This window comes from Ostrinia furnacalis, unplaced genomic scaffold (genome assembly GCF_004193835.3).
Source record: "Ostrinia furnacalis isolate ACB-3 unplaced genomic scaffold, ASM419383v2 OfSCF0069, whole genome shotgun sequence".
Taxonomy (NCBI): domain Eukaryota; kingdom Metazoa; phylum Arthropoda; class Insecta; order Lepidoptera; family Crambidae; genus Ostrinia; species Ostrinia furnacalis.
Window position 1 is genome coordinate 1 of NW_021130308.1, and position 26,485 is coordinate 26,485.

The 26,485-nt window shown below is 40.8% G+C and overlaps 3 protein-coding genes across 3 annotated transcripts; 2 read left to right on the forward strand and 1 right to left on the reverse strand.

Annotated features, from left to right (window-relative positions):
• Positions 1–554: 554 nt before the first annotated feature.
• Positions 555–8,447, forward strand: vari (MAGUK p55 subfamily member vari; the record flags this gene model as incomplete). Its single annotated transcript, XM_028322367.1, has 5 exons — positions 555–765; positions 4,052–4,222; positions 4,929–5,074; positions 5,841–5,915; positions 6,527–8,447. Coding segments are annotated over 5 exons (780 nt in total), but the record flags the coding sequence as incomplete, so codon positions are not given.
• An 873-nt stretch (positions 8,448–9,320) lies between these two features.
• Positions 9,321–16,765, reverse strand: LOC114366546 (ATP-dependent RNA helicase dbp2). Its single transcript, XM_028323460.1, has 7 exons — positions 16,601–16,765; positions 15,225–16,358; positions 14,953–15,014; positions 13,641–13,700; positions 13,317–13,550; positions 12,948–13,166; positions 9,321–10,282 (listed from the first exon to the last, which is right to left on the reverse strand). Exons 1-7 carry the CDS (start codon positions 16,612–16,614, stop codon positions 10,239–10,241), a joined length of 1,767 nt encoding a protein of 588 aa, XP_028179261.1. The 5' UTR covers positions 16,615–16,765; the 3' UTR covers positions 9,321–10,238.
• Positions 16,766–17,369: 604 nt separating this feature from the next.
• Asx (transcriptional regulator additional sex combs) lies at positions 17,370–24,894 on the forward strand. The gene is made up of 7 exons (XM_028323447.1): positions 17,370–19,401; positions 19,488–19,556; positions 19,655–19,728; positions 19,811–20,244; positions 20,610–20,850; positions 21,366–21,476; positions 21,875–24,894. Exons 1-7 carry the CDS (start codon positions 17,370–17,372, stop codon positions 22,019–22,021), a joined length of 3,108 nt encoding a protein of 1,035 aa, XP_028179248.1. The 3' UTR covers positions 22,022–24,894.
• Positions 24,895–26,485: the final 1,591 nt, after the last annotated feature.

A 26,485-nucleotide genomic window follows, 5' to 3' on the forward strand; every position in this document is an offset into this window, starting at 1 on the left:
GCTGCTGTAAGACTTGCTCGTTAGTTCCAATTTATTATTGTTACTGAATAGTTTTTTTTGTTTGAAAAAATATCTTTTCTTCCATTTATATTATAGAAAAAACTTTCTGTTGTTTCTGATTGGTTTTAAATACACGCCAACAAACTTCTATTTAAAGTTCTTGAAACTTTATTTAAAAAAAAGTGGGAAATAACAAATCTCTGCATGAATAAGTACAGTAGCACAATTACATAAAAAAATTACAGGTTGTGCGCCTACATTTGTTCGTTTCAGTCAAATGACGTCCACTGCTGGACAAAGGCCTCCCCCAACGATTTCCATAACGACCTATCCTATGCTGCCTGCATCCAGTGCCACGCCCACAGTATTTTAAAGTGGCGCAAGCACTTTTATACGCATCTAGTTTTAAGATGCCCAAAAAGTTCCACTATCAGCAATTATTCCAGCCAGTGTCATAAAAAACTATTTTGTCCACAGATATCCAAGAAAAAAAAGGAGTTCCACTATCAGCAATTCTTCCAGCCAGTCTCATATAAAAACTATTTTGTCAACAGATATCCAAGAAAAAAAAGAAGTTCGTCTACGAGTCCCGGTCCAGCGTGAAGCTAGAGGGCGCGGAACTCGCTCTGTACGAGGAGGTGGCGCGCACTCCGCCGTTCCTGCGGCGCACGCTCGCGCTGGTGGGCACGCGCGGCGTGGGCCGGCGCACGCTCAAGAACAAGATGATACACGACCACCCGGACCGCTTCGGGGCCGTCGTGCCGCGTAAGTGTCGCTAGGAGACTAGTTAGTTTATTAGGAGCAGAAGTTCGTCTACCGGTCTCTATCCACCGAGAAACTAGAACCGCTTCGGAGCCATAGTGGCGCGTAAGTGTGGCTAGATTGGTTGCAACTAGCCTATTATACAAGAGTAGCTTAAGAAGTTCGTCTACGAGTTTCGATCCAGCGAGTAACTATAAGGGGCATAGCTAGTTTCATACGAAGAGGTCACTATGCGCACTCGTTCCTGAAGCGCACGCTCGTGCTACCATCCGATCTGGGTTGTAACTGTAGTGCCACGCCACATTAGTCAGCTAGCTAGTCGCGACTACCGTATTTACAAGACTAGCTTACGAGTCCCGGTCTAGTGTGAAGCTAGAGGGCGCGGAGCTAGCGCTGTATGAGGAAGTGTCGTGTCGCAAAAGTATATCTAGGAAATTGGTTGCGGCTAACGTATAAGACTAGCTTTTGCCTGCGGCTTCGCCTGCGTGATACAAGAAGTCCATATACGAGTCCCGGTCCAGCGTGAAGCTAGAGGGCGCGGAGCTGGCGCTGTACGAGGAGGTGGCGCGCACTCCGCCGTTCCTGCGGCGCACGCTCGCGCTGGTGGGCACGCGCGGCGTGGGCCGGCGCACGCTCAAGAACAAGATGATACACGACCACCCGGACCGCTTCGGGGCCGTCGTGCCGCGTAAGTGTGGCTAGGAGACTAGTTAGGAGCAGAAGTTCTTCTATGAGTCTTGGTCCAGCGTCAAACTAGAAAGGGCGGAGCTAACGCTGTATAAAGAGGTTGCGCGCACTCCTTCGTCCGTAAGTGTAGCTAGGAGGTTGGTTGCAACTAAAGCCTGGTCCGTGAGCACTTAGAATTTTGTCCAATGACCTCAAGCTACCCATCCTTATCGCTCGCGCGTAATTATATTGCTGTCGCGACTGTGCGACGGGCGCCCGCAGTGAGTGTGCGAGCGCGACAGCAACATAATTACGCGCGAGCGATAAGGATGGGTAGCTTGGGGTCATTGGACAAAATTCTACGTGCTCACAGACCAGACTATAGAAGGGGAGGAGCTAGCGCTGTATAAAGAGGTTTCGCGCACTCCTTCGTCCGTAAGTGTAGCTAGGAGGTTGGTTGCAACTAGTGTATTATAAAAGACTAACTTTTACCCGCGGCCTCGCCCGCGTGGTAAATGAAGTTCTTCTATGAGTCTCGGTCCAGCGTCAAACTAAAAGGGGTGGAGCTAGCGCTGTAAAAAGAGGTCGTGTCGCGTTTGTGTAGCTAGGAGATTGTTTGCGACTAGTGTATTAAACAAGACTAGCTGCTCGCGGCTTCACCTGCGTGAAATGAGAAGTTTGTGTACCTGCGAGTGAGAAAAATAGAGCTCGTCTACCAATCTCGGTCCAGCGTGAAGCTAGCTAGAGGGCGCGGAGCTGGCGCTGTACGAGGAGGTGGCGTGTCGCATAAGTTTATCTAGGAGATTGGTTACGGCTAGCGTATAAGACTAGCTTTTGCCTGCGGCTTCGCCTGCGTGATACAAGAAGTCCATATACGAGTCTCGGTCCAGCGTGAAGCTAGAGGGCGCGGAGCTGGCGCTGTACGAGGAGGTGGCGCGCACTCCGCCGTTCCTGCGGCGCACGCTCGCGCTGGTGGGCACGCGCGGCGTGGGCCGGCGCACGCTCAAGAACAAGATGATACACGACCACCCGGACCGCTTCGGGGCCGTCGTGCCGCGTAAGTGTGGCTAGGAGACTAGTTAGGAGCAGAAGTTCTTCTATGAGTCTTGGTCCAGCGTCAAATTAGAAGGGGCGGAGCTAGCTTTACACAAAGATGTCACGCGCACTCTCGTTCCTGAAGCGGTAGCACGAGCGTGCGCATCCAATTTGGTTTGTAACTGTAGTGCCACGCCACATTAGTCAGCTAGCTAGTTGCGCTTGCGACTAGCGTATTTACAAGACTAGCTTGAGAGTCTCGGTCCAGACTCCAGCGTGAAGCTAGAGGGCGCGGAGCTAGCGTTGTACGAGGAGGTGTCGTGTCGCAAAAGTTTATGTAGCAGATTGGTTGCGGCTAGCGTATAAGACTAGCTTTTGCCTGCGGCTTCGCCTGCGTGATACAAGAAGTCCATCTACGAGTCTCGGTCCAGCGTGAAGCTAGAGGGCGCGGAGCTGGCGCTGTACGAGGAGGTGGCGCGCACTCCGCCGTTCCTGCGGCGCACGCTCGCGCTGGTGGGCACGCGCGGCGTGGGCCGGCGCACGCTCAAGAACAAGATGATACACGACCACCCGGACCGCTTCGGGGCCGTGGTGCCGCGTAAGTGAGGCTAGAAGATAAGTTAGCTAAGAACAGAAGTTCTTCACGAGTCTCCACCTAGCTAGAAACTAGAAGGGGCGGAGCTGGCGCTGTATAAAGGGGTTGCGCGCACTCTCGTTCCTGAAGCGCACGCTCGTGCTACCATCCGATCTGGTTTGTGACTGTAGTGCCACGCCACATTAGTCAGCTAGCTAGTTGCGACTACCGTATTTACAAGACTGGCTTACGAGTCCCGGTCCAGTGTGAAGCTAGAGGGCGCGGAGCTAGCGCTGTATGAGGAAGTGTCGTGTCGCATAAGTTTATCTAGGAGATTGGTTGCGGCTAGCGTATAAGACTAGCTTTTGCCTGCGGCTTCGCCTGCGTGATACAAGAAGTCCATCTACGAGTCCCGGTCCAGCGTGAAGCTAGAGGGCGCGGAGCTGGCGCTGTACGAGGAGGTGGCGCGCACTCCGCCGTTCCTGCGGCGCACGCTCGCGCTGGTGGGCACGCGCGGCGTGGGCCGGCGCACGCTCAAGAACAAGATGATACACGACCACCCGGACCGCTTCGGGGCCGTCGTGCCGCGTAAGTGTGGCTAGAAGATTGGTTGCGACTAGCATCGTATTCATCCTTGCCGTATTTATTGAACTTGCCTATCGTCACTTACAAATATGAATTCTCCACCATACCACCCCATAAGTGTAGCTACTCAACGGCAACTCGATTCGAAAGCTGTCGCAATAACTATCGCAAACATTGTACTTCCTGCAGCGATACAAATCCTTAAGATCTTTGTTAAGGTAAAATAGACAACTCTTTTCACTCAGTACAGAATTGTCTTAAAAACCTTTCATTTAGCAATGTGAACATGTATCCTATCATACTTTCCATACTGTGAAGTTAAGATCCAAAAACGATTTAACTTACTATGCCCGTTTATTGGGTTAAGTTTTTTTTTTGCAACCTATTTACATGATTTTGAGAATTCAAGCAAGCTACTATTACTTGCAGATACCTCACGCCCCCCTCGGCCCATGGAAGAAAACGGCCAGTCCTACTGGTTCGTGTCCCGGGAAGAAATGGAACGGGACGCGCACGCCGGCCGCTTCCTGGAGTACGGAGAACACAACGGACACCTCTATGGGACGCATCTGGACTCTATACGGGCTGTAATCAAGGAAGGTAAGAGAATAATTAATAATAATATGTTAGTGGGTGTGTTGACGAGCCGGTTATTTCATCGATGGTCGACCTGGTAACAAACCAGCCCAACGCCGGATCGGGTAGAAACTGACTCGTCTTGCGATATGCATACAAAATTTTAAGCTGCAATTTGACCAAGTCCCTCGACAGGCAACTAAGCACATGAAGAAATCTCCTAGCAATACTTTTTTTTTTCTTACATACGGAAAGAAGTGGATATTATATTTTGTAGAAAATAATTCTTACACCCTGGTGCAGAGTACCCAAAATGATATCAAATCGAACCATATCTCTCATTAATTCTGGAATTAGCGAAGAATAGACTTGTCACCAGCAATCGGGATAATTAGAACTCCCTTGAAACCGTCGGCCGTTTGGTGTAGTGGTTCGAAACGGACTACTATTCCGGAGGCAGCGGGTTCGATTCCCGCACAGTACAAACATTTGTGTGCATGAACATATTTGTTTGTATTGGACTGGGTGTTTTCTATGTATAATAAGTATATATTTACAAAAAAAAAGTATTTAAGTATGTTTAATGTTTATATCCGTTGTCTAGTACCCATAGTACAGGCATTGCTTAGTTTGGGACTAGAAACGCAGTGTAAGATGTCTAAGGATATTTATTATTTATTTATTTAACCTAAAAAGAATCTTCATGCCTTAACATAGGGTCTATTTTCAGGCAAAATGTGCATCCTAGACTGCGCCCCGCAGTCGCTGAAACTGCTTCACAACAGCAGCGAATTCCTGCCATATGTAGTGATGGTGGGCGCGCCCGGCATCGAACAACTACGTAACCTGACCTACGCTTCGAACAGAAACCTGACGGTAAGACGCTTTCTTGTAGTCTTTAACCCTTAACCAGGCCTTGGTTAAATAGAGCCCACATCAATTTGAACTTAATGTCGTGTAAAGCCTGGTCCGTGAGCACGTAGAATTTTGTCCAATGACCCCAAGCTACCCATCCTTATCGCTCGCGAGATACGGTTGAAAACCATATACTTTTTTTGCGCCTGGTTAAGGGTTAGCAGTTGAGATTGTAGCGTTGTTGTCGCATGACTGCAGAATATAAGACCAATAATTTAGGTCTTTCGTTGAGATGCTCGAAAGTAATTTAATTATTAAAGAGAATTAGAAATTTTATTGTCATATTGTTTGAGCGGACGACCTTATGCCTGTGATTGGATGATAGAAAATTATTAGATAAAAATATGATAAATTGGCTGCTAAAGCTTTAGTTTTGTGGTCTCCTGTGTCTGAATTGATTGCGTTATTTTTATTTCCGTACCTGATATTTTAGATTTAAATATGAATTCAAATTCCTTGCCTGTAATAGAGATTGTATTAGTATAATATAGTTAAGTTGTAAGAAAATGTAAATAACATTTGGCCCTCAGACAACTTGATCATGCTGAATTTAAATCAAGTAAAATAATCATGCTATTTCATGCCTTATGTGCCTATATCAAGAAGAAACGGTAAAACTTCTTACAGCTTACTATATTATGAAGTTTTTATTTATGTTTATACAATAATTTTTGTTTTATTTGACTTTAGCATGCGTTTATTTTATTTTGTTTGTCCCTTGGCGTAGTTTGACCGGCAGAGCTCCATCCGCTACAGCTCTCGGCGCGCGCGCACGTTGGAATCGTTGGCGTCGCTTTACGAGGTAAGATGCCGTGTTATAGATATTGCGTAGTTTGCATGCTAAATAGATAGATAGCACTTATACTAGAGAACTTTAGCTTTGTTCTTAGCAAACTGTATTACACGATTTATAATAAAATATGTTATAATATGTTGTCACATTATGTTTATTATATTGATTGGTATAATGTAAATTTTACTGGCATTTTTGAATTTGATGCTTATTTCGACGAAATAACAGACGTATTCTCAAAAAAAAAGTACGACCCTACAGCACTCGCTTTAACAAAACACTAGATTTTATCTATTCGTCGCAACGAAATCATTTTTTTGTTTGAAGAGCAACGAAGTATTCACTAGCTAAATCCGTGATAAAACACTGCACTGATTTAAATAACTATAAATTCGGACGCACCACTATGAGAAGCCATAATAGATTCTGACTGCTTAGTTGGAAACTTTTTTGCCAAGTAGTCAAGTCACTGCAATTGATTGTCTAATTAAACTGGGAACTACGACTCTTCGTGTGTGTCCCTTCACATGTCATGTTCCCAGTCGAAAGAGTCACAACTGCCCAAGCGCTAGACCACAACCCTCTGCATGCTAATAAATCTATAACCTCAATATCAACAGGAAGAAGACATGAAACAGACGCTCGAAGAGAGCGCTCGCATCCACCGGCAGTACGAAAAGTACATCGACTTCGTGATCACAAACAACAACGCCGATACCACCTACTCAAAGATCATGGACGCCCTGCACGCTCTCTCCACCGACCACCAATGGGTGCCGGTCAGCTGGATTTATTAACATCGACCCAATATAGGTTATCTTTAGTCTGCGAATGCGCTACGATGATTATCAGGTAAGCGGGGTACTCCGAAAAACGTTATTCTAAGTTTTGGATGTTGCGATCCCTCTCACGCAAAGCGAGGTGCCAGCATGAGCGACGGTGACAGATAGACCCGAAGCTACGTAAACGGCGTTTCGGAGTAACCCTCAAGGTCTATGTCTTCGTTTGTAAGCTATAAGAGTGATGATACGCATCCTCTTGAGCAATCACGGCCTACTTTCTGTCTATAATGCCATTTGAAATGGCTTCACTACTTTCTCTAATTTCTTAATAAAAGTAATGAACCTTAATTAGCCAATTTATAGATAAGTTACTTGATATGTCGTCATCGTATCGCATTTATTTTGACTGCCTCTGTATTAGTCTTCCCGCACTGTGTTAGGCAAATGAATTTATGTATTTAAGGTATGAAGCCGAGTGTTATGAATTTGGTCATTTAAATATGCTTATTTACATCACATTACTTAATTTTAAAAAAAATGCTCCAGCATTGCCGCTTTTATTATTATAAAAATTAAATAATAATAGCCATTTTGGAAATATTCATCTGACACTTGCGCTTATTTTTGATAATATTATGCCTAAAATAGCTTGTATAGTGCGGGCCTAATTTTACAATTAATTAATTAGTATTATTAAGTATTACTTGTAACTTGTATTAAGATATTGTGCCAGCAAGAAAAATCGCTGATTTATTTATAGTTGGATAAAGTCATTCCATAATATAAAATATGTTTTACATGCAATTACAAAATTTGTTACCAAAATATTTTTATCACAAAATAGTTAATAAACCTAAATAAATCCACTTTAAACTTAAATAATCTGCAGTCTTTTTTCGATATTTACCATTAGGAATCAGTATGTAATTCCCACCTGTAAAATTATGATTTTACAAATAACTTTAAGGCCAAGATTGTGTGTTATTATTATTACAATATGTATAGATCAGTTAAGTACGTTTTATTAAATGTATATTTATACTTAAGTACTATGGATAGTACAATATTATGTGCAAAGATGTATTATATTAATTTCTTTCAATAAAATCTCAATGATCATGACAATGTATTGATGAATATTCTAGGTCTTTTAAAACTTTATTGTTCTTTTTTTGTGCTTATTTATATTAATATGCAAAGCTATTTTTATACAGACAAGCGTTACCTAACAATAGCTGATGCTACTTTTAACATTGCTATGTATAGTTTGGTGTCATAATGTCAATATGTAACGGATTTTGTTTAGAGGTAGGTACTTCAAAACTTTTTATGCAGAACAGCAGGTATTTAATCGCAATCACACCTGATGTTAAGTGAGAAGAAATCAATGCTGAAATAAATCAGTTTATTCTTTACTTTTCTTAATTTATTCATTAGACTCTATTACGAGTACTTTAGTTTCAATGTATTAAAAGTACACTCTTTCTTTTGTGTGTACACTATGACGCAAAATGACATTATGTACCAACTATATTCCAGTAAATAAGAATAAATCCTGTTTTTACATCACGTAAGGGCGAAACGGTTTCCCCGAAAAGCTCTACGTGTTATTAGTTCTAAGGAGACTTGCTTTGATTTACATTTAAGCTACATTGTAAATTTAGCTTGTACTTCATTGAGAATCTCACATTCCGTCCATTTTATTTTGTTGTTTAGCTATAAATTTTATTGGAATATTCAATATACATTATAACTGTAATAGCTTAATTTTATTTTCACGCTTTTAATACTGTTTCTTCACGGTTTTCCCTGCACGGCACAGCTCAACGATACGGTATCCACAATCTTGTTGCAGACATCTCGGTCCGAATTCAGATTCACGCCGGAATTTCGCTAGCTAAGCTCCCTAGCTCATAAAAGAAAATTGAGTTCGAGTCCCAAATTTAGCGCTATCCTGGCTCGATTATTCCCAACTAGCTTCTGCGCGGCTTCACCTGCGAGAAATTTCGTTTGTCACAGATCATCATAAATTATAGCCTATAATAATATGTTATTCTGGGTTATAAACAATAATACTATAAAGTTTCATCAAAATCCGTTCAGTAGTTTTTGCGTGAAAGAGTAACAAACATCCAGACATGCAAACTTTCGCATTTATAATATTAGTAGGATAGTAACCTCTGGCACTGTGGGTGACAATTGGGAATAGTTGTCATCCTTGAGGGGACTACAGGGAATAGATCGATCCAGGGCTAGAAACCATTAAATGTGTAGGTAGGTACATACCAGCAGCCCAATTATATAATCCCGCCCCAAGTAAATAATAAGCAAGCCAGTTATGCGCTAGTCTCACTGGTAAGTGTAAGTGCTTGGGGATTTCCCCCATAAGTTTGTTAGGGAAAGTTGTGAAAATGCCCTGCCCCATAAGTTTGTTAGGGAAAGTTGTGTGGAAATGCCTGCCTGTTTTCTTGTAACCTTTATTTTGTAATCGTGTAGAAGTTGATACCATAAAGGCAGAAATGATTTTACAAGAACTGTGTGTACTGTGTACCTACTGAAATTATATTCCTGATGTGGATAAAATATTTTTAAATGAAAAGCATTATTACGTCGTGTAAAATTTATTAATGTCCATTTTTACACTGAGATTATAACTACAAAATATAGATTCATAATACGACAAAGACTAAGTATTCATTGCATGAATCATCAAACCAAGTTTGGTTTGTATACTAATTATTATTTACAAAGTAATGCCGACTCCAAGATTATTTTTAGACAATATTATAATTAAATGTTTTGACAAAGTAATTTAGGTACATAATACTAACTGAAAAAAATGCTAACTCGACAGTTAAACAAATCAAATGACACCTTTTAGTTATTACACTTACATTAAAAACATTATACTATGTATTACAACTTTTAAATCAATATTTTAAATGGAGATTATAAAATAGGTACATGCCCGAGTTTTGCTACATAACATACACTTGAAGCCATGTAATGTCTATTATTTAACAGTAATATAAAGAGTCGGATCGTAATGATGACATAACTTTTGCAGTGCTTGAACAAAACTTGTAATTGAATATTCATTTATATATAAAGTTCTCTAAACTAGATGCACAAGATGAAAAGTGGTACTTATAAGGTAAAGTATAATGAATACGAATAAATTGATACCTCTAGGTATATTTAAACCATAATGGACTGATGGGCTTAGCATACAAATTTTTGAATAGCTCCTGATCATCAGAAAAAGTATAAATCTAGCTGCTGCACCCCAAATGCAAGATAAATTGGTATCGTATTATTAACTACACAACTAAAAATGGCTTAGAGATAATAATTAAGCAAAATAACCTAATGTTTTACAATTGAAGCCTATTTAGTACTTGACCCAATTATATTAATTTTGTAGGAAAGAAAAAGATTATATGATTGAGTTTCACAAAGTACATAAATATCGACATGGAATGGAATTCTACCATACATTCAATTTTAACTTCTATCAATTTGTTCTTCAGTCCATCAACAATAATTTAGTTTAGCGTCTTCTGCGCCGACGTGAGTCACCATTGTAACCGTTTTCTGCAATAAAAATAAATCAAAATTAGACCCATGTCCATGTCATCGATCTTAAATGCAAATTGTAAGGTATAAGGAGAGGTGTTGAAGAGATGCCAACAAAACAAAAATGTATATGTAATGTCGAGATCGTCAGTCTCCAGTAGAAAAATCTTTATCAATCCATCTTTATTATTTACATAACTACACAGAAAGATATCCTAGTTCATGGGTAGTGACAACACCAAAAGATAACCTAGTAGTTCATGGGCAGCATATTTACGATTTGGAATTTGAATATATGTATGACATTAGAAATCCCAGAAGTAGGCAGTTCTAATGCCAAATTGGCGACTCATCGAAAATACAAGCGATTAAAGTTATTGAAAAATGTGAGTGTGTGATAGAGGTGAGTTTGCATTGGTTTGAATGTAACAAACCTCTGTATTTTCACCGACGGCGATTCCTCTGGCGGTTATTGTACCCCATGGAGCCATTTGCCAGCGCACCGTTCTGCACAGGTTGATCCATACCCACGGCCAAGCCCGAACCGACGTTCTGAGGCCCGTAGTAGTCCATCACGTTCTTATATCCGGCGTCGTTATAACTCTGATCGTTAAAATTGGCGTTATCCATTTTTTGGTTATTTCTGGACCCGTAAGACCCGAACGCCGCAAAATTAGCACCCTGGTCGCCGAAGTCGCCGACCGCGCTCTGCGGAAGCATGCGCGGCAGGAGGCTCCCATGGGGTACGTCGAGCCCGCCAGAGGAGTATCCGTAGCCGGGGGGCCGGCCCAGGCCGCCGCCGTCGTGGCCGCCGAGGCCCTGCGAGCCGAGCCCCTGGGAGCCGAGGCCCCCGTCGCCCGCGTCGTCCGAGCCGTGCTCGGCGCGGTCGCGTCCTCTTCCTCGGCGCCGGCGGTCNACTATAGTTTATTTATTTACTATTTACTTTACATCCTTAAAAAGTTACAACATTCTGATTATTTGGTAAAATAATTAAGCTATCTGTAAATGAATGGAACGTGATAAAGTATGTTTTGTTTCCAGTATACACTTTGAAAAGCCCTTAGCTACACTACAGCATTAGTAGATAATTAACCCTGATGTCAGCTTCATAAAAAAATATCTTGAGTCACTGATATGACCTTGCTATTGCCACACTATTGTAGTTTCTGTCTTGCATGATTTGGTCAGCTGAGAATGTCTATTAACAATATGTTCATTATTGTTTATACACAACACATTAATTTGTCTTTTGATTAAATTCTAATTCTAAATTCAGAGGTAGATAAAGTAATTATTGGACAAAACATATTTTCAATATGTCTCACAGAAATAACTATATATAACAGTATACCTCCATCCATTTATACTCAAGCATCGCATTATTATTTTTGTCCAGAAGCAGTGGTATGGTAGCCACTTGCATAAATAAATGAGTTTTTTATTATTTACTTAGCTTTTCCCATTTAACATTAAAATATTCTTTAACCACAATGGAGAAGCATCATATATCTTGTCTGAAGGTGGAAGCAAGCTTGACCTGGAATCCTCACTTGAAACCCAGAAATACACCCAGTAATATTAGTCCAGTAGAATTAGCTTTTAAATCGGAAATAATTCCTACAAAAGATTTTATTGTTTTAATGGCTTCATTGGTTGCCCATTAAGACTCTCCTAAGTTTTCGACTTCGACGGAGTTGTGCTTAAGTGGTGGGGGCCCCCGAAAGAGGCATTTTTTCGGTTTTCCGGTTATACCGCGTAAAGGACTTACCCTATCAAAAAGTGGTCTTCATGACGGTTGAAGGGCACTTAATCCTGCATTGAATAAAACCAAATTCATATGTTTTGGACAAACCGTTCTCGCGCTAAAGTTCGGCAAAGTAGAAAATATACGTATAATTAATGACCCTCTCCACGTCCAATGGTTTGTTACCCACAGACTTCCAAGTCTTGAAAAGGGCCACCTCAACCAGTGTAACCCTATCAAGGCTTACGAGCTTGATGCGCCTATCCTTGTTCGTCCCAGCCGTTCCTTAACTGCGGTTGCTGCACCTCTTCCTGGCAAGCCCGCCCGCGCCCAGCCCGCCGCCCGCGCCCGCGCCCAGCCCGCCGCCGCCCGAGCCCGCCCCGCCGGCGCGCGGCCCGCGCTTCCTGGAATCTGACTCGAGACCGCTCCCTCCCGAGCCGCGCTGCCCGAGACTCGCGCCGCCCGAGGGATCGGAGGGAGGGGGAGGGGGCGGGGGCGGGGGAGCCGCCGACCAGCCTCCGCTCGCCGCCATCATGCCGCTCATGGCGCTCGGAGGAAAGTTCGGCACCATCATGCCGAACCGCTCGGGAGCGTAAAACTGAGGCATCACGAAACCTTGGCCGTTCATGGGAGGGGGGACGCACACGCTCTGAGGGTTGATCGTCATCAGAGGCGGAATCTGATTCGGCATCTGTTGCCGGTTGAAATCTTGGGCGCCGTTGGCCCCGAGCGCGAGCGAGTCGCCGGGGGGCTCCTCCCGGGCCGGCCGGGCCTCGCGCGGCGGGGTGGCGGGGCCCCGGCCGTTCTGTTTGGCGCCGCGGGAGGGGGGGAGCTGGGGACCGATGGGAGTGGGTAGCAGCGGTTTCGGCGTGGGCAAGAGAGCTTGGGGCGTCGCTTGGGGCGCCGTCTGCGTGGTGTCCTTGACGGGGCTGCACTTGCCTGAGCGTGATCGACTTCGCGAGCGGGAGCGGGAGCGCGAGTGGCTCCTGGAGGAGCGCGACGACCTGCTGCGCGACGAGCGGGAGGAGCTGTGGCGGCGCCGGCGCCGGTCCCGCGAGCGCGAGCGTGTTCGCGAGCGGCGGCGACGGTCCCGCGAGCGCGAGCGTGTTCGTGAGCGTCGTCCGCCGCGGCGATACCTGCCGCCACGCCCGCGGTGCCCTGTAACAATTGTTCAGAAAAATCAGATTGGATTCCATACAACAAAAAAAATACTTTGTTCCTATGTTTCTATTGTATAGTGATGTTGATATCATCGAGAGAATCTAAATCTGTGTCAGTCATAACATTTCTGACGACAAAATAACTTACGTCTGCTGCCGCCACCACCTCTTTCGGCTAGTTCTTGTAATTTTGGGTTGACAACTTGCTTAGCTTCCTTCAATACTGATACGAGGTCAGCGGCCTTCGCGGCGTTTGACGGGGTGAAGAAAGTGTATGCTGTGCCAGTTTTGTTAGTACGTCCTGTGCGACCGATACGATGCACATAGTCCTCCGAATTGCTCGGGTAGTCAAAGTTGATTACAAACTTAACGTCATCCACATCTGAAACATAACAAGTATTGTTAGAACAGATTTAGATAATAAATATACTTAGTAGACTTAGTATTAATTACTGCACAGAGATATACATACCTAAACCTCTAGCAGCTACATCTGTAGCAACTAAAATGGGAGCTTTCCCACTACGAAAATCTGTAAGAAAGGCAATTTATTATTAAGTGCACAATAATAATGGCCTATTTTGCTAAATAAATATTTAATACATACATAAAAATAAGATACCTTTAACAAAATAAATAAATGTATGTAATGGTAACTATCAAGACATATTATTATGAATAAATGAAGATAAAAAGAAAAAAGTTATGAAGAATACATATTATATTATTATGATAATTGTGATGCTAGAGAAATACAAAGATATGAATACTTCAAAATGGAATGAAATTGTATCAAACTGATAAATAAACAACTATTCTACATAAAATATACCAAGACTTCCAGTTGGTTCTCCAAATAATTTAAAATAGCCACAATAGACATCATGTTGATGAACACCAAGCTCTTCAATATCAAATCGCCCTACACAACAAGTTACAAGTCTGGTAGGTAGGTTTTATTTTTACACCGCGCGAACTTTTCAGAATGCTTCGAAGATATCCTTTGCCATTTCAATTGAATTGAAGATGATTCATCCGTTAACTCGTTAATTTCTAATCTAAGTACTATTACTGACATAGATAAATCGTAAATCGTTATTTTTTCTAATGACCCTTATGAAATCGTCATCCTTATCAATTATATACTTAATCCCATCATTATAATTAAAATGTGTAACGCACGTAGTAATACAAGATCAAGCGAGAAGTCGCCACCCGGCGGCTCGGAGGCGAGTACGAGGGCTGACCACCGAGCGCTGGTGGGGGCCCCACGGAGCCGGCCGGCGCCGGCGCCGCCTCGAGGGCGACGGCGCAAGGCCACGAGGCGGCCAGGCGGCGCCGAACGAGCGAGAAGCGGCTCAGACTAGCCGCGGAGGCAAGTCAGTGCGCATAGGGCATTGCCCCGTCAACTAGTGGCGGGCGCGGTGCGGACGCGGAAGCAGGCGCGGCGCCGGGACGCGCGTGCCGCCGCCTCCGCCGCCCGGCCGCAGCCTCCAGCCTGCACATGCAGACACGCCTTCAGACATGTGACATCGGGCACCACTACTGGCGCGCTCGTGATCCCCGCAGTCCGACGCCGCTTCTCGGCAGCCATTTATATTTTACAAGTAGATATCTAAATGTTGAATAGTACTGAGATCTCTTTTACTGAGCGTTATCAAAGTGACATTAACAATTCACACTTTTACTTCTGGCAACTTCTAGATCAAGCTATCGATTAATTTGCAAATAACAAAATAAAAGAAAATAATTGGTTGGTTACTTTCGAAATGTAGAAAACTTACCTTGCAATACCCAGTCACGCTCATGTTGTGACTTGTCACCGTGAATACAAACTGCAGGCCAACTGTAAGAAAACAAAGTGTTATTCATATCCATTAAAATACATCAGTTTGACTGCAGTTGGAAGGGACATAATTCAAATTCAAATTGTTGGCCATATTAAGATAAGAACAGATCAATAAATACTTCCAGTGGCCTACCAGTAAATTGATAATAACTAAAGATGTAGTCAACGACTATAAAGGAATTCTAAATAAACAGTAATAACACTTACCCATCTCTTTTCATTTTTCTCGTTATGTCATCAACACGACGTTTTGTTTCAATGAATATAATTGTTTTGTTCTCTTTTTCTGCCATAATTTCTTTCAGAAGAGTACTAAGTTTAGTCTCTTTTTCATATTCCATACAAACATCAATGATTTGCAAAATATTGTGGTTAGCAGCGAGTGACAATGATCCTACATTAATTTGCAAGTAATCTTTGAGGAATTCAGAAGCCAAACTCTGCACCTCCCTGGGCCATGTAGCAGACCACATGAGGGTTTGACGATCTGGTCTTATTTGTTCAATGATTTTTCTTATCTGAGGCTCAAAACCCATGTCCAACATTCTGTCAGCTTCATCCAATACCAAATAGGTTGTCCTTTTCAGGTTGGTTCTACCACTTTCCAGAAAGTCAAGTAATCTTCCAGGGGTAGCAATAACTATTTCAACACCAGAATCTAAATCCCTAGCTTGGGGACCTTTGGGTGCACCACCAAATAGACAGGTGTTGTGAATTTTAGATGTATTTGCAAACTTGTCACAAACTTCTTGGATTTGCTGGGCCAGTTCTCTTGTTGGTGCCAAAACCAAAGCAATCGGGCCATCACCTCGGCTTGATTTAGGCTGATTGTTGATGTGAACTATAGCTGGCAAAATGTATGACAATGTCTTCCCAGATCCAGTTGAAGCAATGCCGACCATGTCATTTCCACTCAGAGCAATGGGCCACCCTTGAGCTTGAATAGGAGTTGGTTTAGAAAAACCCATTTTGTCAATTTCATCCATGACATAATCAGGGAAACCGGCTTCGTCGAAGGATAGCGTTGGTTTTGGGATGTTACGCCCTTTCAGGGTAATTTCATTATCACTTCTCCAAGCTTCCACTTCGGAATCAGGCCTACTTTCGACGTCAGGGTGAGGTACATAAAAATCTTTCTTGAAGGGCTTCAGTCTGCTCAAATCCCACTTGGGTTTACGTAGGCTGGCGCCTGGGTTGCTTCGGCGGCCGCCGCCGCCACCGCCGCCACCATATCCGCCGCCGCCACCGCCTCCTCCGGAACCAAGACCATAGCGAGGACTGCGGCTACGACTGCGGCTCCGGCTCCGGCTACGACTCCGGCGCCTATCACGACTACGATCCCTGAGTGAGAAAAAAGTAGTGAGCACGTTGCAATTGTATGCCTACTCTCAATAAAACCAAATGTAATGCCTAATAGATTAAATATTATACCTGGTGATAGTATATTAACATATTTAACTAGAATACTTAAATATTAAAACGTAGAAACAGGCCAATTAACAAAACCGCTAAAATATTAACACGCACAGTCATGAAAGTACCACATAGTGGAAAAACAATTGATTATTGTAAAGTTTAGTTACCTTCCTCTGCCCATATTATAAGAGTATTATCTTTCTTCAATTTGATAGCACTTAAACACACAAACACTGAATTAGAGCTAACACTTTTACAAAAACGCCATTCGACGCTTGGTTGGTTAACTCCGTAGACAAGACAGGATACAAAATGGCGGAGATCGAACGAATTACAAGACCAAAGACAAAACAAGCGGAAATGGAAGTGTTGCTATATCTAAAGGTCATAGACTAAATTTATGTGTTTTTTCAAAGGGGCGAGTGCCTTATTGCGTAATTTTTATAAATGATAGCTATCTATTTAATTAGTGTAAACTGAGACTAGAGAGGTTTTCTTTATATTTTTGACCCAGGCCCTCCTGGAGGACCTAGGTACATCTATTGACCAATAGAATTTATCTAGATTTTTTTTGCCCAATAGGAATCATTAAAAGTGACATTTGGTCCCAATATTCCGCAATATTCATTGGCTCTATGGTTGATCTCTCGACTCTGTTGTATTTTTCACAACACTACGGGAATCCATTTTCTGCGTTGTTGTGACATTTTGATTTTACTTGCGTATTTCTTGAAATAGAAAAATTAATGGATTAAATGCTAATAATTTCATTATTGATGAAGTAGGCTATGATTGAAGGACTATATATTTAATTTTAACATCAAGTTGACATTTTGGAGTGTTTAGATTGTAACACAATGGGTTGAATTAGTGATTGCTATCGGCATACATTCAGCATTTTCAATTCACACTTTCTGTTCATCTTAGATTACAACAATGGAATTGGATGTATCGCCTGAAACCACAGCTGGTAACGACATGGATTATTCAGATACTTCTTCTGATAGTAAATACTTATCTTGCAACAACAATGAACAGTCCTATTCAGTCATACGTATTCCAGAGGATACCGAAAAAACAAGTAAACACTCATCTAAGAAACAGTCTAAAAGAAGAAAAAAGAGTTCCAGTCATTCAAGACCTTTGCCTAGGATTATTGTTAAACCCTTGCCCCCTCCGCCACCCCCGGAAACGCGAGAATGGACAGCAGCCTCGTCGTATTCAGAATCGAGCTGTTCGAGTAAACCTTCGACCATGCGTGAAGTGCTAGCAAGTATACCAGGATTCTGTATGAAGCCGCGAAAGCGAAGTGGGAAAAAACTATCCACAGCGGCACAATTACAACAAACCAGAGAAGGATGCATAGATTTAGAAACACCTGATTCAATTTTAGTGAACACAAATATTAGAGCATTGTTAAATAAACACACATTCTCATTACTACCACCATTATATCAATACAAATTGGGACAGCTTTTACCAAGTGTAGATAGGCTCAGTCCTTCAGGACGTCTCAACTCATCTAGTCTCAGTAATGAATTTTTTGCTCGAGCTTGCTTAGAGTGGCAAGACAGCCTTTCAGGTGGAGAGTTCACTCCAGAAAATCAACAAAAAATGAAGACTGAAGCTGAAAAAGAAAAGAGTAAAATTGATCCTTGGAAACTGAAACATTTTGAGCCATTCTGGGGTGAAAAGTCAAAGAAAGAAAGATCTGCAGTCAGTATGAACTCAGAGAGGCCATCTCTAAAAACAACAATAAAGTTAAGGCCAACAGCATCCATCACAAGCAGTAGTACTGTACCAAAAATTAAAAAGAGTAAATCAGGCACAAGCAAGAGGATGAGATCAGTTGGAGCAGTGACCAGGTCCTCGTCTAAGGCAGATGACGTGCAAGATGAACCAGCTTGTGTTGCGTCTAAATCATCTGCACCTCTACCAGATTTACTACCTATCAAACACATAAAAGGCCATAACCAAGGCTATGTTGAGTGCCAGGTAGATTTCAGCTTTTCAGACTCATCTTCAGTGCAACAATTGGAAGATTCCACCTCTTCAACACCTGTTGATCCCCTCCTTGATCCCTTGTTGCCTGACAATGACCCGGACAGAAATGAATTGAAAAATGAACTGGATATGAATGTTGTTACAATAGAAGAATCTTCTGTATCCAAAGTTAGCGAGGAAGTTAAGGCAAATGAAAATGCAATTACTGAAACAACAAAACGATCTAACAATTGTAATGATGAATATGTAAATCTATCTAAAAGGATAAAATTTGAGGTAGAATATGAAATGGACAATAGTAGTTTTATGCCCAACAATGTTGAAGGCACTGAAAGTAATACATGTTCAGACACTGAGAATAATTACAACACTGAACCCTTGTGTTCAAATGATGAACTACACATTTTCCCTAGTCAGGACCAAGGTGAAAACAGTGAGGATGGCAAAGCAACCACACCACTATTCAATTATGATGATGGAAGTATATCTTCAGTTTTAAGTCCAAAAACTGAGAATCAATCAAATGATGGAGCGACAAAGGAACCAAATAGTAATGCAGATTTGTTTTCAAATATTCTTACTACAGTGAATGCTGTAGAGAGTTTAAGAGATGATATTGAAATTAAAGACTCACCAGTCTCACAAGATTTAAACCTAAAAGAGTGTGCAGATTCTATGCCTAGTGATAGCAATTTAAGTGCCGCCCACCTGGAATCGCCCACTGAAAACAACTCTACTGTTCTAATAGAACAAGAGATTGAGCAGAAGATTGAGGTAATACAAGAAATTGAGTGCCAATTACCACAAGTAGACCAGCAAGAAAGTATAAAGAGTGAAGATCTGGACATTCAAGTCAAGTGTGAAGACAGGACAATGGATAATGTACAAAGTTATTACGATGAACATTTTAAAGATGCTGAATCCTTTATTTTAGAAACAGGTGGACTATCAATTCTTACATCACGTAAGTCATACTTATTCTAATTTAATATTTAACATACTTGGGTATGCCATGTGTTTTAATAATATGATTATACATTCTATTTTCAGAGAGTGATGATATAAAATTTCCTCCACATCCAAATCTAATGGAACTATCATCATACATGAGTGAAACAAGTATGTATTCTTCTCAAGATTTTATTGTTATACAGGCTGTAATCTGTACATTTATTAGCAATGGTTTATCATTAATATTATATTTGTCAACTTTGCAGATGTTACAGCTGTTGTGACAATGCCTTTAACCCACAATTCTTCCATACCCATGATGGAAGTAACAAATACATCAGTGAGCATTATTAGTTTATTGTCAGTCCTAATATTAACATTGTAATCTGTGATATACTCAATTTCCAAAATGTGTTTTACAGATAGTCTCCTACCCTGATGATAGTATGCAGGATCCAGCCAAGCCAAAGACCTCAGCAGTGACATGGAAAACAGATAACGACTGGACTAATAACGAAAATATTGTTACCTTACACTCATTTTCAAATGTAAACAATGAAAACACTAAATACGTCAGTGAAGACTCCAAAACAAGTTTGGATGATGTTAATATGAATGATGAAAACTGCATGTATAAAGAAGATCGGGATGCAAACTACAACATGGAGTCATCCAGTTCCTCTGAGAGTTGCCAGTCAATGAAGGAGATGTCAATAAAGCTGGAAAACGACACTATTCCTAGTTTAGTGTCTGGCACAACTGCTACGAATCTGCCTGTAAATTCAACATCCAATACTATTACACAAAGTGCCAGGCCTATGGGAAAAAAGTCCAAGTTAGGGAAAGAGTCCAACAGGTATGCATTACCCATCATTCAAGATATTGAAAGAACTAATTTAGCTTTAGTTATTCTCAGTAAAGATTAGCCTATATTCTATTACGATGTATTTATTTATTTAAAATTTATATGTACCTAAAAGACTGTACATAAGGCGAACTTAACACATGAGATACTTGTAAAGTTTTATTAAAATCAATCTTTATCTAGTAGCTTTTCTCATCTATCCTCACTAACATTCGTGTTTAGATATTTTGTCAAAGTGTTTTGTATCAAATAATGTTCAGGTCTGTGGTTTAGCGAGGGTTAGGGTAAACGCGCCATCCTACTCTAAAAAGCTTTCGGGAATCGGGTCTCTTATGTTTTTTTCTTAATGATTCCAGAAGTCGAAGCTCCAACAAAGTGCCCCCAGGCGCGGTCAACCTAGAACGCAGCTACCAGATATGCCAAGCGGTGATCCAGAACAGTCCCAACCGCGACGCGCTGCGCGGCCAGCTACGACCGCCGCCCGCGCTTCTCACGCGGCCATCCCGGGCCCCGCGCCCGCCGCCGCCGCCGCTGCCGCTCCCGCCGCCGCCTATGCTCGTGAGACAGCTGCCTGTACCCGTTATGGCTCATAATGAGGTAAGTTATAGACACAAGTTCACGTTTTAGGTGAGATTTTGATTAGAGCAAAGTTTTAACGCTGCGCGGGCAGTTGCGACCGCCGCTCGCGCTGCTCACGCGCCCCTCCCGCGCGCCCCGCCCTCCCCCGCCGCCGCTGCCGCCGCCGCCTATGCTTGTGAGGCAGCTGCCTGTACCCGTTATGACTCATAATGAGGTAAGTTATAGTCTCATCATCATGTTTTGGGTGAAATTTTGATTAGAGAATAGTTATAGCGCTGCGGGGGCAGTTACGACCGCCGCCCGCACTGCTCACGCGCCCCGCGCCCCTTGTATTGCAACTGCCGCACTTACCTCATTATGAGCCATAACGGGTAAAAATGTACCCGTGTTATGGCTCATTATAAAGTAAGTTGCAATCGCATCTTCACGTTTTGAGTGAGATTTTGACCAAAGCCGTAAGAGTAAAGCTCGGTTTTTCTACAAACCCATAGCACTTTCACAATAAAGAAAATGTGATATTTATTTGGTTCTAGATAAATGAGAATCGACCCAACAATGTGGGCCAGTACATCCTCGTCCAGAGGACTCCAAATGTCGCACCAAGAGCGTCCAGTGCGCCACCCTCTAATCAAAACTCGAATGTGGTGAGTAAATTTTATTAAATACCGAAATTAAAACTCACTGCGAAATATCTTGTAATCGATTTAAATTTCTGATTACGAAATATTAGGCCCAATCGAACGAGCGTCAGTTTTGACAGCGATTCTCAAACTGCGTTGCGCCCTCATAAGGTGGGGCGCTGCGCAAAAAACTATTCTAGTTTTGCAATGCATCTCATATTCATAAAACAATTTAAAGAGTAACCATTTTGAATGCCTATTGTAATTAAAAAAGTTAATAAATAGTAAAATAATTAAGTATAAAATAAGTTTTTTTTTTTTGACACGAAAGTGTTTGACTATCTGAGCAATTAATATCAATAGCCAATTAATTATAAATGCGGTACTTCAAGCAATCTAATTAAACTTTGCGTTGCCTCCAGAGCGTCGCGCGTTGTCGCAGCGTGGGCGCAGAAGATGCGTGCGTTTGCAACCTTCGCGCGATGATTCTCTGCAAGAAGTGCGGCGCGTTCTGCCACGACGACTGCATCGGCTCGGCCGAGCTCTGCCTCACCTGCCTCATACGCTGACCCCGCTGCCACCCCGCCTCGCCCGACCGACAGCGATATCACGTGACCCTCCTAAGACACTACAAATTCATCCGAATTACAGAACGAAACTTGAATCTCGATTCAATTTAAAAATGGATTAAAGCTGCTCGTAGCCGACTCCGTGACGTCGTGAATTTACTGTTTTGTATGTATTTTATGAAATACCATCGGTTGCATGCTAAATACTATGCGTTGTCTGAAAGTATTTTGTAAAAATACATAAAAAAATAGTGTCGCGGCGACACACGTCGTCTGCTGCTGCTGTGTGGAGCAATCACAGGAAAGATTCTATGACTGAGATTGAATCGAGTTTTGGGTGTAGTTTTGTAATTTGGACCTAAGAGTCGCTGCAGGTGAGTGGACACTCGAAGACGGTTGTTAGGAACGGTGGTGCTATTCATTTTCCAGTTTGAACGGTCCGTTTCTTCCTTATTGCATCTGAATCTAAGCGATAGGAGACGGTCTTCTGCGCTTTAAACGCTGTAACTTAAGTCTAATTCGTCTGTGAGACGAATGTATTGCGAAACTTACTTTTAAGTGATCATAGTTGTGTTGTAAATAGTATTCTATTCTATAAAAGTCTGAATGAAAAGTTTAACTAACTTCCAATTGAGTGTGAAAGTATCGAATTACTGGTAAAAGTAATAGTAGTGTTAATAATATGGTACATGTTAGTACAAGTCAATAATGATTTGATGAAAATCATTACTTGTAATGTAGATGCTTCTTCGTGCAGTTGTCTGTATTGAAGTTGTTTACACATGCACTAATTCAGTTTGAATGACATTAATATTGCTGTTAGACTTGTTTTTATTTTATAAAACTTAGAAAGTTTGTTTTGACTAAATAAGTATGATTGTCGAGATCTTATGTAAAGATTTCAAAGAAATGTGTATATTTGGATAGTTTTAATTGTAGTATTATAATACCTCTCTACTAGTGCGACTCTGTGCGACTGACATGTCACCTTTATTAGAATTTCTAAGGAATGGTCAAAAATATAATTTATTGTAAACCAATATGTTTATAAATTATAAGTAAACTTAGATAGTATTTATAAAACAAGGGAATTATTTTAACCATTCCCTTGTTTAATATTTCTTCAGTAATTGTAAATATTGTTTTGTACAGTAGTATTGTATGAGGCATGCCACAATGAATAAAAAAACATCATTACTGCGGTTCTGCTAATGTAATATTGGTTTTCATTATTAATTGCTTTTTTATCTGTGATTCCATTTCTGCTCATATCGAGATCCTATTTAAAAAAAAAACAGGACAGTAATGTAACAAAAATGTTCGTCGTTTGTTTTTAAGAGTACATAATTCTAGCATTTAAGCTATAGACATTGTTTTGCCATTATATTTTTAAAGTTAGGGTACCATCACATTTAATTTTATGCTATTGTTATATTTATTTTTAAGATTATTTTACAATTATAATTGGCAGCAATAGCTGTAATAGGTATTTGAAGCAGGATTTTCGAATAAAAACTTAAGTTTTTTGAATAACATCCTAGTAAAGTAACTTTTGATAACTTTGCTTTGATATTACGAAGTGTATCCAATGTTCTTACTGGCGGCGGTTGGCAGGCTTACTCGCCATCCGATGTCACTTTGTAATTCATGTGTTTGTCTTTAATGGGTGTGTACAGATATTTATTGACTTGAGAAGGCTGATGGACGGTACATCGGGTGGAAATGTAATTTATAGCTAGCGAGGACCTTACTAAAAGTATTTGCTATAGGAATACAACATGTTATACTTAAGTTTTTCAATATGGCGTGTACACTAATGACACTAAGTTATGCAATATATTTATAGTTGTCTATAATATTTTTATAAGAACCTTTTACAAATTGAAAAATAGCTTTTGCTAATTTAAGACTCCACCGTGTTATTGGAATTCAAAATATTAATAATATAATATCCTTCTGATCTCTCAGTTTGTAATCTTATAAACATTATAAATTCTTCTAGCTCATATTGAACGTAGTGTATGGTATGTTATAATAATGATATTTTAACAAAGATAACTGAATTATCAAAACAAATAACTGGTTGGTTAGTATTACAAACGTATATAGAAGACGACGTTAATCGGCTATGCCTAGATTGTTCACATAGCATTGCCTTACCTGACTATTTATATACGCTGTAATTAAATAGAATAGGTATTATAATAAAAACGTTGCTCATTCTGTTTGAAGGACAAATATGATATATATTTTAAGTATATAAAATATCACATGATTGATAAACTTTGTTACAAATCTCTCATATTATTAGATTAGGCTCCTTGTCCACAAAATAAAAAATAAAGGCACTTCTATCAATGTGAAATCAACACACGAAAGCGATATGTATGTTACTGTAAGCCTTTGAAATTAAACTGTAATTTTAAGACAGGGTTTTTGTTACTAGCACATAATATTTCGAAAACTATTACATAAACCTATAACGAGTCTATAAAATAAATATGCAATTTTGATATTACTTTTAAAGAAATAGCGAATCTGTATAGGCATTTAAACAACTGTAACGCCTATAGGGTCTCTAGTAATATTTAGAAATGATTAATCAAATTATACTGGATATGTAGCTAATAAATCCATAGAGATCTTCAGACTTTAGTATAGGTACTATCGCGTGTCGTTTGGCCTTTGTTAACTTAGTTACAGAAATATGATTGTCTTATCTTTAAAATGTTATCGAAATGTAACATGGCATATTTTATTGGTCTAACAATCGTACCATATGTGGTCATAGCATGTAAAGTACTCACTACTCATTATCATTCGCGATTACAAATTTGGATTACCAGTTCATGTTAAGGATTTTATTCAAGGCGCAGGTTAAAAGACACGTTTTAGTACTTGATAGTTAGTTTGATCCAATAACACATCATAGACTGGTCTTTATTTTATAAATAACGTCAAGTGAGCTGTTGCAAAATACATGTTTGTAAGTTACGAATTTTTTGCATTATTGTTATTGATTGGTAATTAGTTACCTACTTTATGGCACATCAAAATTTTTCTTAAATAAAATTATGTTCTTCTATTTCTTTGTTTTTTTTGTTGCCAAGAACTAAGATTACTTCTGCCCATAGGAAAGGTTTTCAATTGTAAGTAGGTCATCCGTAAATCCCTAATACCATTTATGATACATGACTAGCCAGAGTATGCAAATGCAACGCAGAGGAACGCACTGAACATTTCAATGGTTCTTTTTCTCTCTTCAAGTAATCACACGCTTATACCACTGTTTAGGGTCTAAGTTAAGGTCCCATTCCTTCAGGGGCATTAGGAAAAGAAGAAGCAATGGTAGTGTCAAAATATTATAAAATTTGAATAATCCTGGGACAGTATTTTTAAAATGAGAGCCTAAATATTGACAATTAATTTTATTACATTATTTACGTTGACGTCATAATAAAATTCTATTTATTACAAAAACCATACAAAAAAAGATGTTTGGGAACCTGTGGTCACGGTTCTGTGGTCGACAAAAGATTTGACTTGATGTCGATGGTCAGTGCCCAGTGGCCAATTCGCATCGCCATAACTATAATATTTTGAAAAATCATCCGTATGCTATATTGTCTGGTCTGTGAACACGTAGAATTTTGTCCAATGACCCAAGCAACCCATCCTTATTGCTCGCGCGTTGCAGTTGTTGTTGCTGTCGCGCACGCAAACTCACTGCGGGCGCCCGTCGCACAGTCGCGACAGCAATATAATAATTACGCGCGAGCGATAAGGATGGGTAGCTTGGGTCATTGGACAAAATTCTACGTGCTCACAGACCGGGCTTTAGGCACTAGTTAGAGTCACAGACACAGCCCCATTTTCTGTAATGAAAGATAGAATTCTAATATTGACCATTGACCAATAAAAAGTGAGTCTGTTATTATTATTTTTTTTAATGTGATAGGAGGCAAACGAGCAAACGGATCACCTGATGGTAAGTGATTACCGTCGCCCATAGACACCCGCAGACCCATTATTAGTTTACTATTAGAATTAAATCATTTTATTGTATGATTTCAAATTGAAAGCACCCGCAAAGGACAATTTATTATCTCTATCAGAAAGAAAAATTAATTAGCACCAGAACTAAAGAAATTCTGTTTAGTTATAGGATTAGACCACTTTATTTTAGTCCCGAACTCCCGATATGCCGTACACTTTGTTGATTGTTGTTGGCAGGAATGGCATGTCAGTACTCAGTGCCCAATTCGCAAAGCCCTAACTATAATGTTACAACCATGGAAAATTGGAAACCATCCGTAGGCACTAGAGTCACAGCCCCATTCTCAAGGTTTCAAATGTCAAAAAACTATTGACCAATAAAAAAGTAGGTCTGTCATTGATCCACCAATAGGATTAAATTATTTTATTATCGGATTTCCAATTGCACCAATAGAAATGAGTTATGAT

Bases quoted from the DNA above. Each gene is read 5' to 3' on its own strand.
- Asx (XM_028323447.1), top strand. From the start codon at position 17,370: ATGGAATTGGATGTATCGCCTGAAACCACAGCTGGTAACGACATGGAT. The intron at 19,729-19,810 runs GTGAGCATTATT...TGTGTTTTACAG, and splicing joins TGGAAGTAACAAATACATCA to ATAGTCTCCTACCCTGATGA. The intron at 21,477-21,874 runs GTGAGTAAATTT...CGTTGCCTCCAG, and splicing joins CTAATCAAAACTCGAATGTG to AGCGTCGCGCGTTGTCGCAG.
- LOC114366546 (XM_028323460.1), bottom strand. The intron at 13,701-14,952 runs GTAAGTTTTCTA...CCTTTCTTACAG, and splicing joins GCGTGACTGGGTATTGCAAG to ATTTTCGTAGTGGGAAAGCT. The intron at 10,283-12,947 runs GCAAGTGCAGCC...TTTTTATTGCAG, and splicing joins GCGAAGTCGATCACGCTCAG to AAAACGGTTACAATGGTGAC.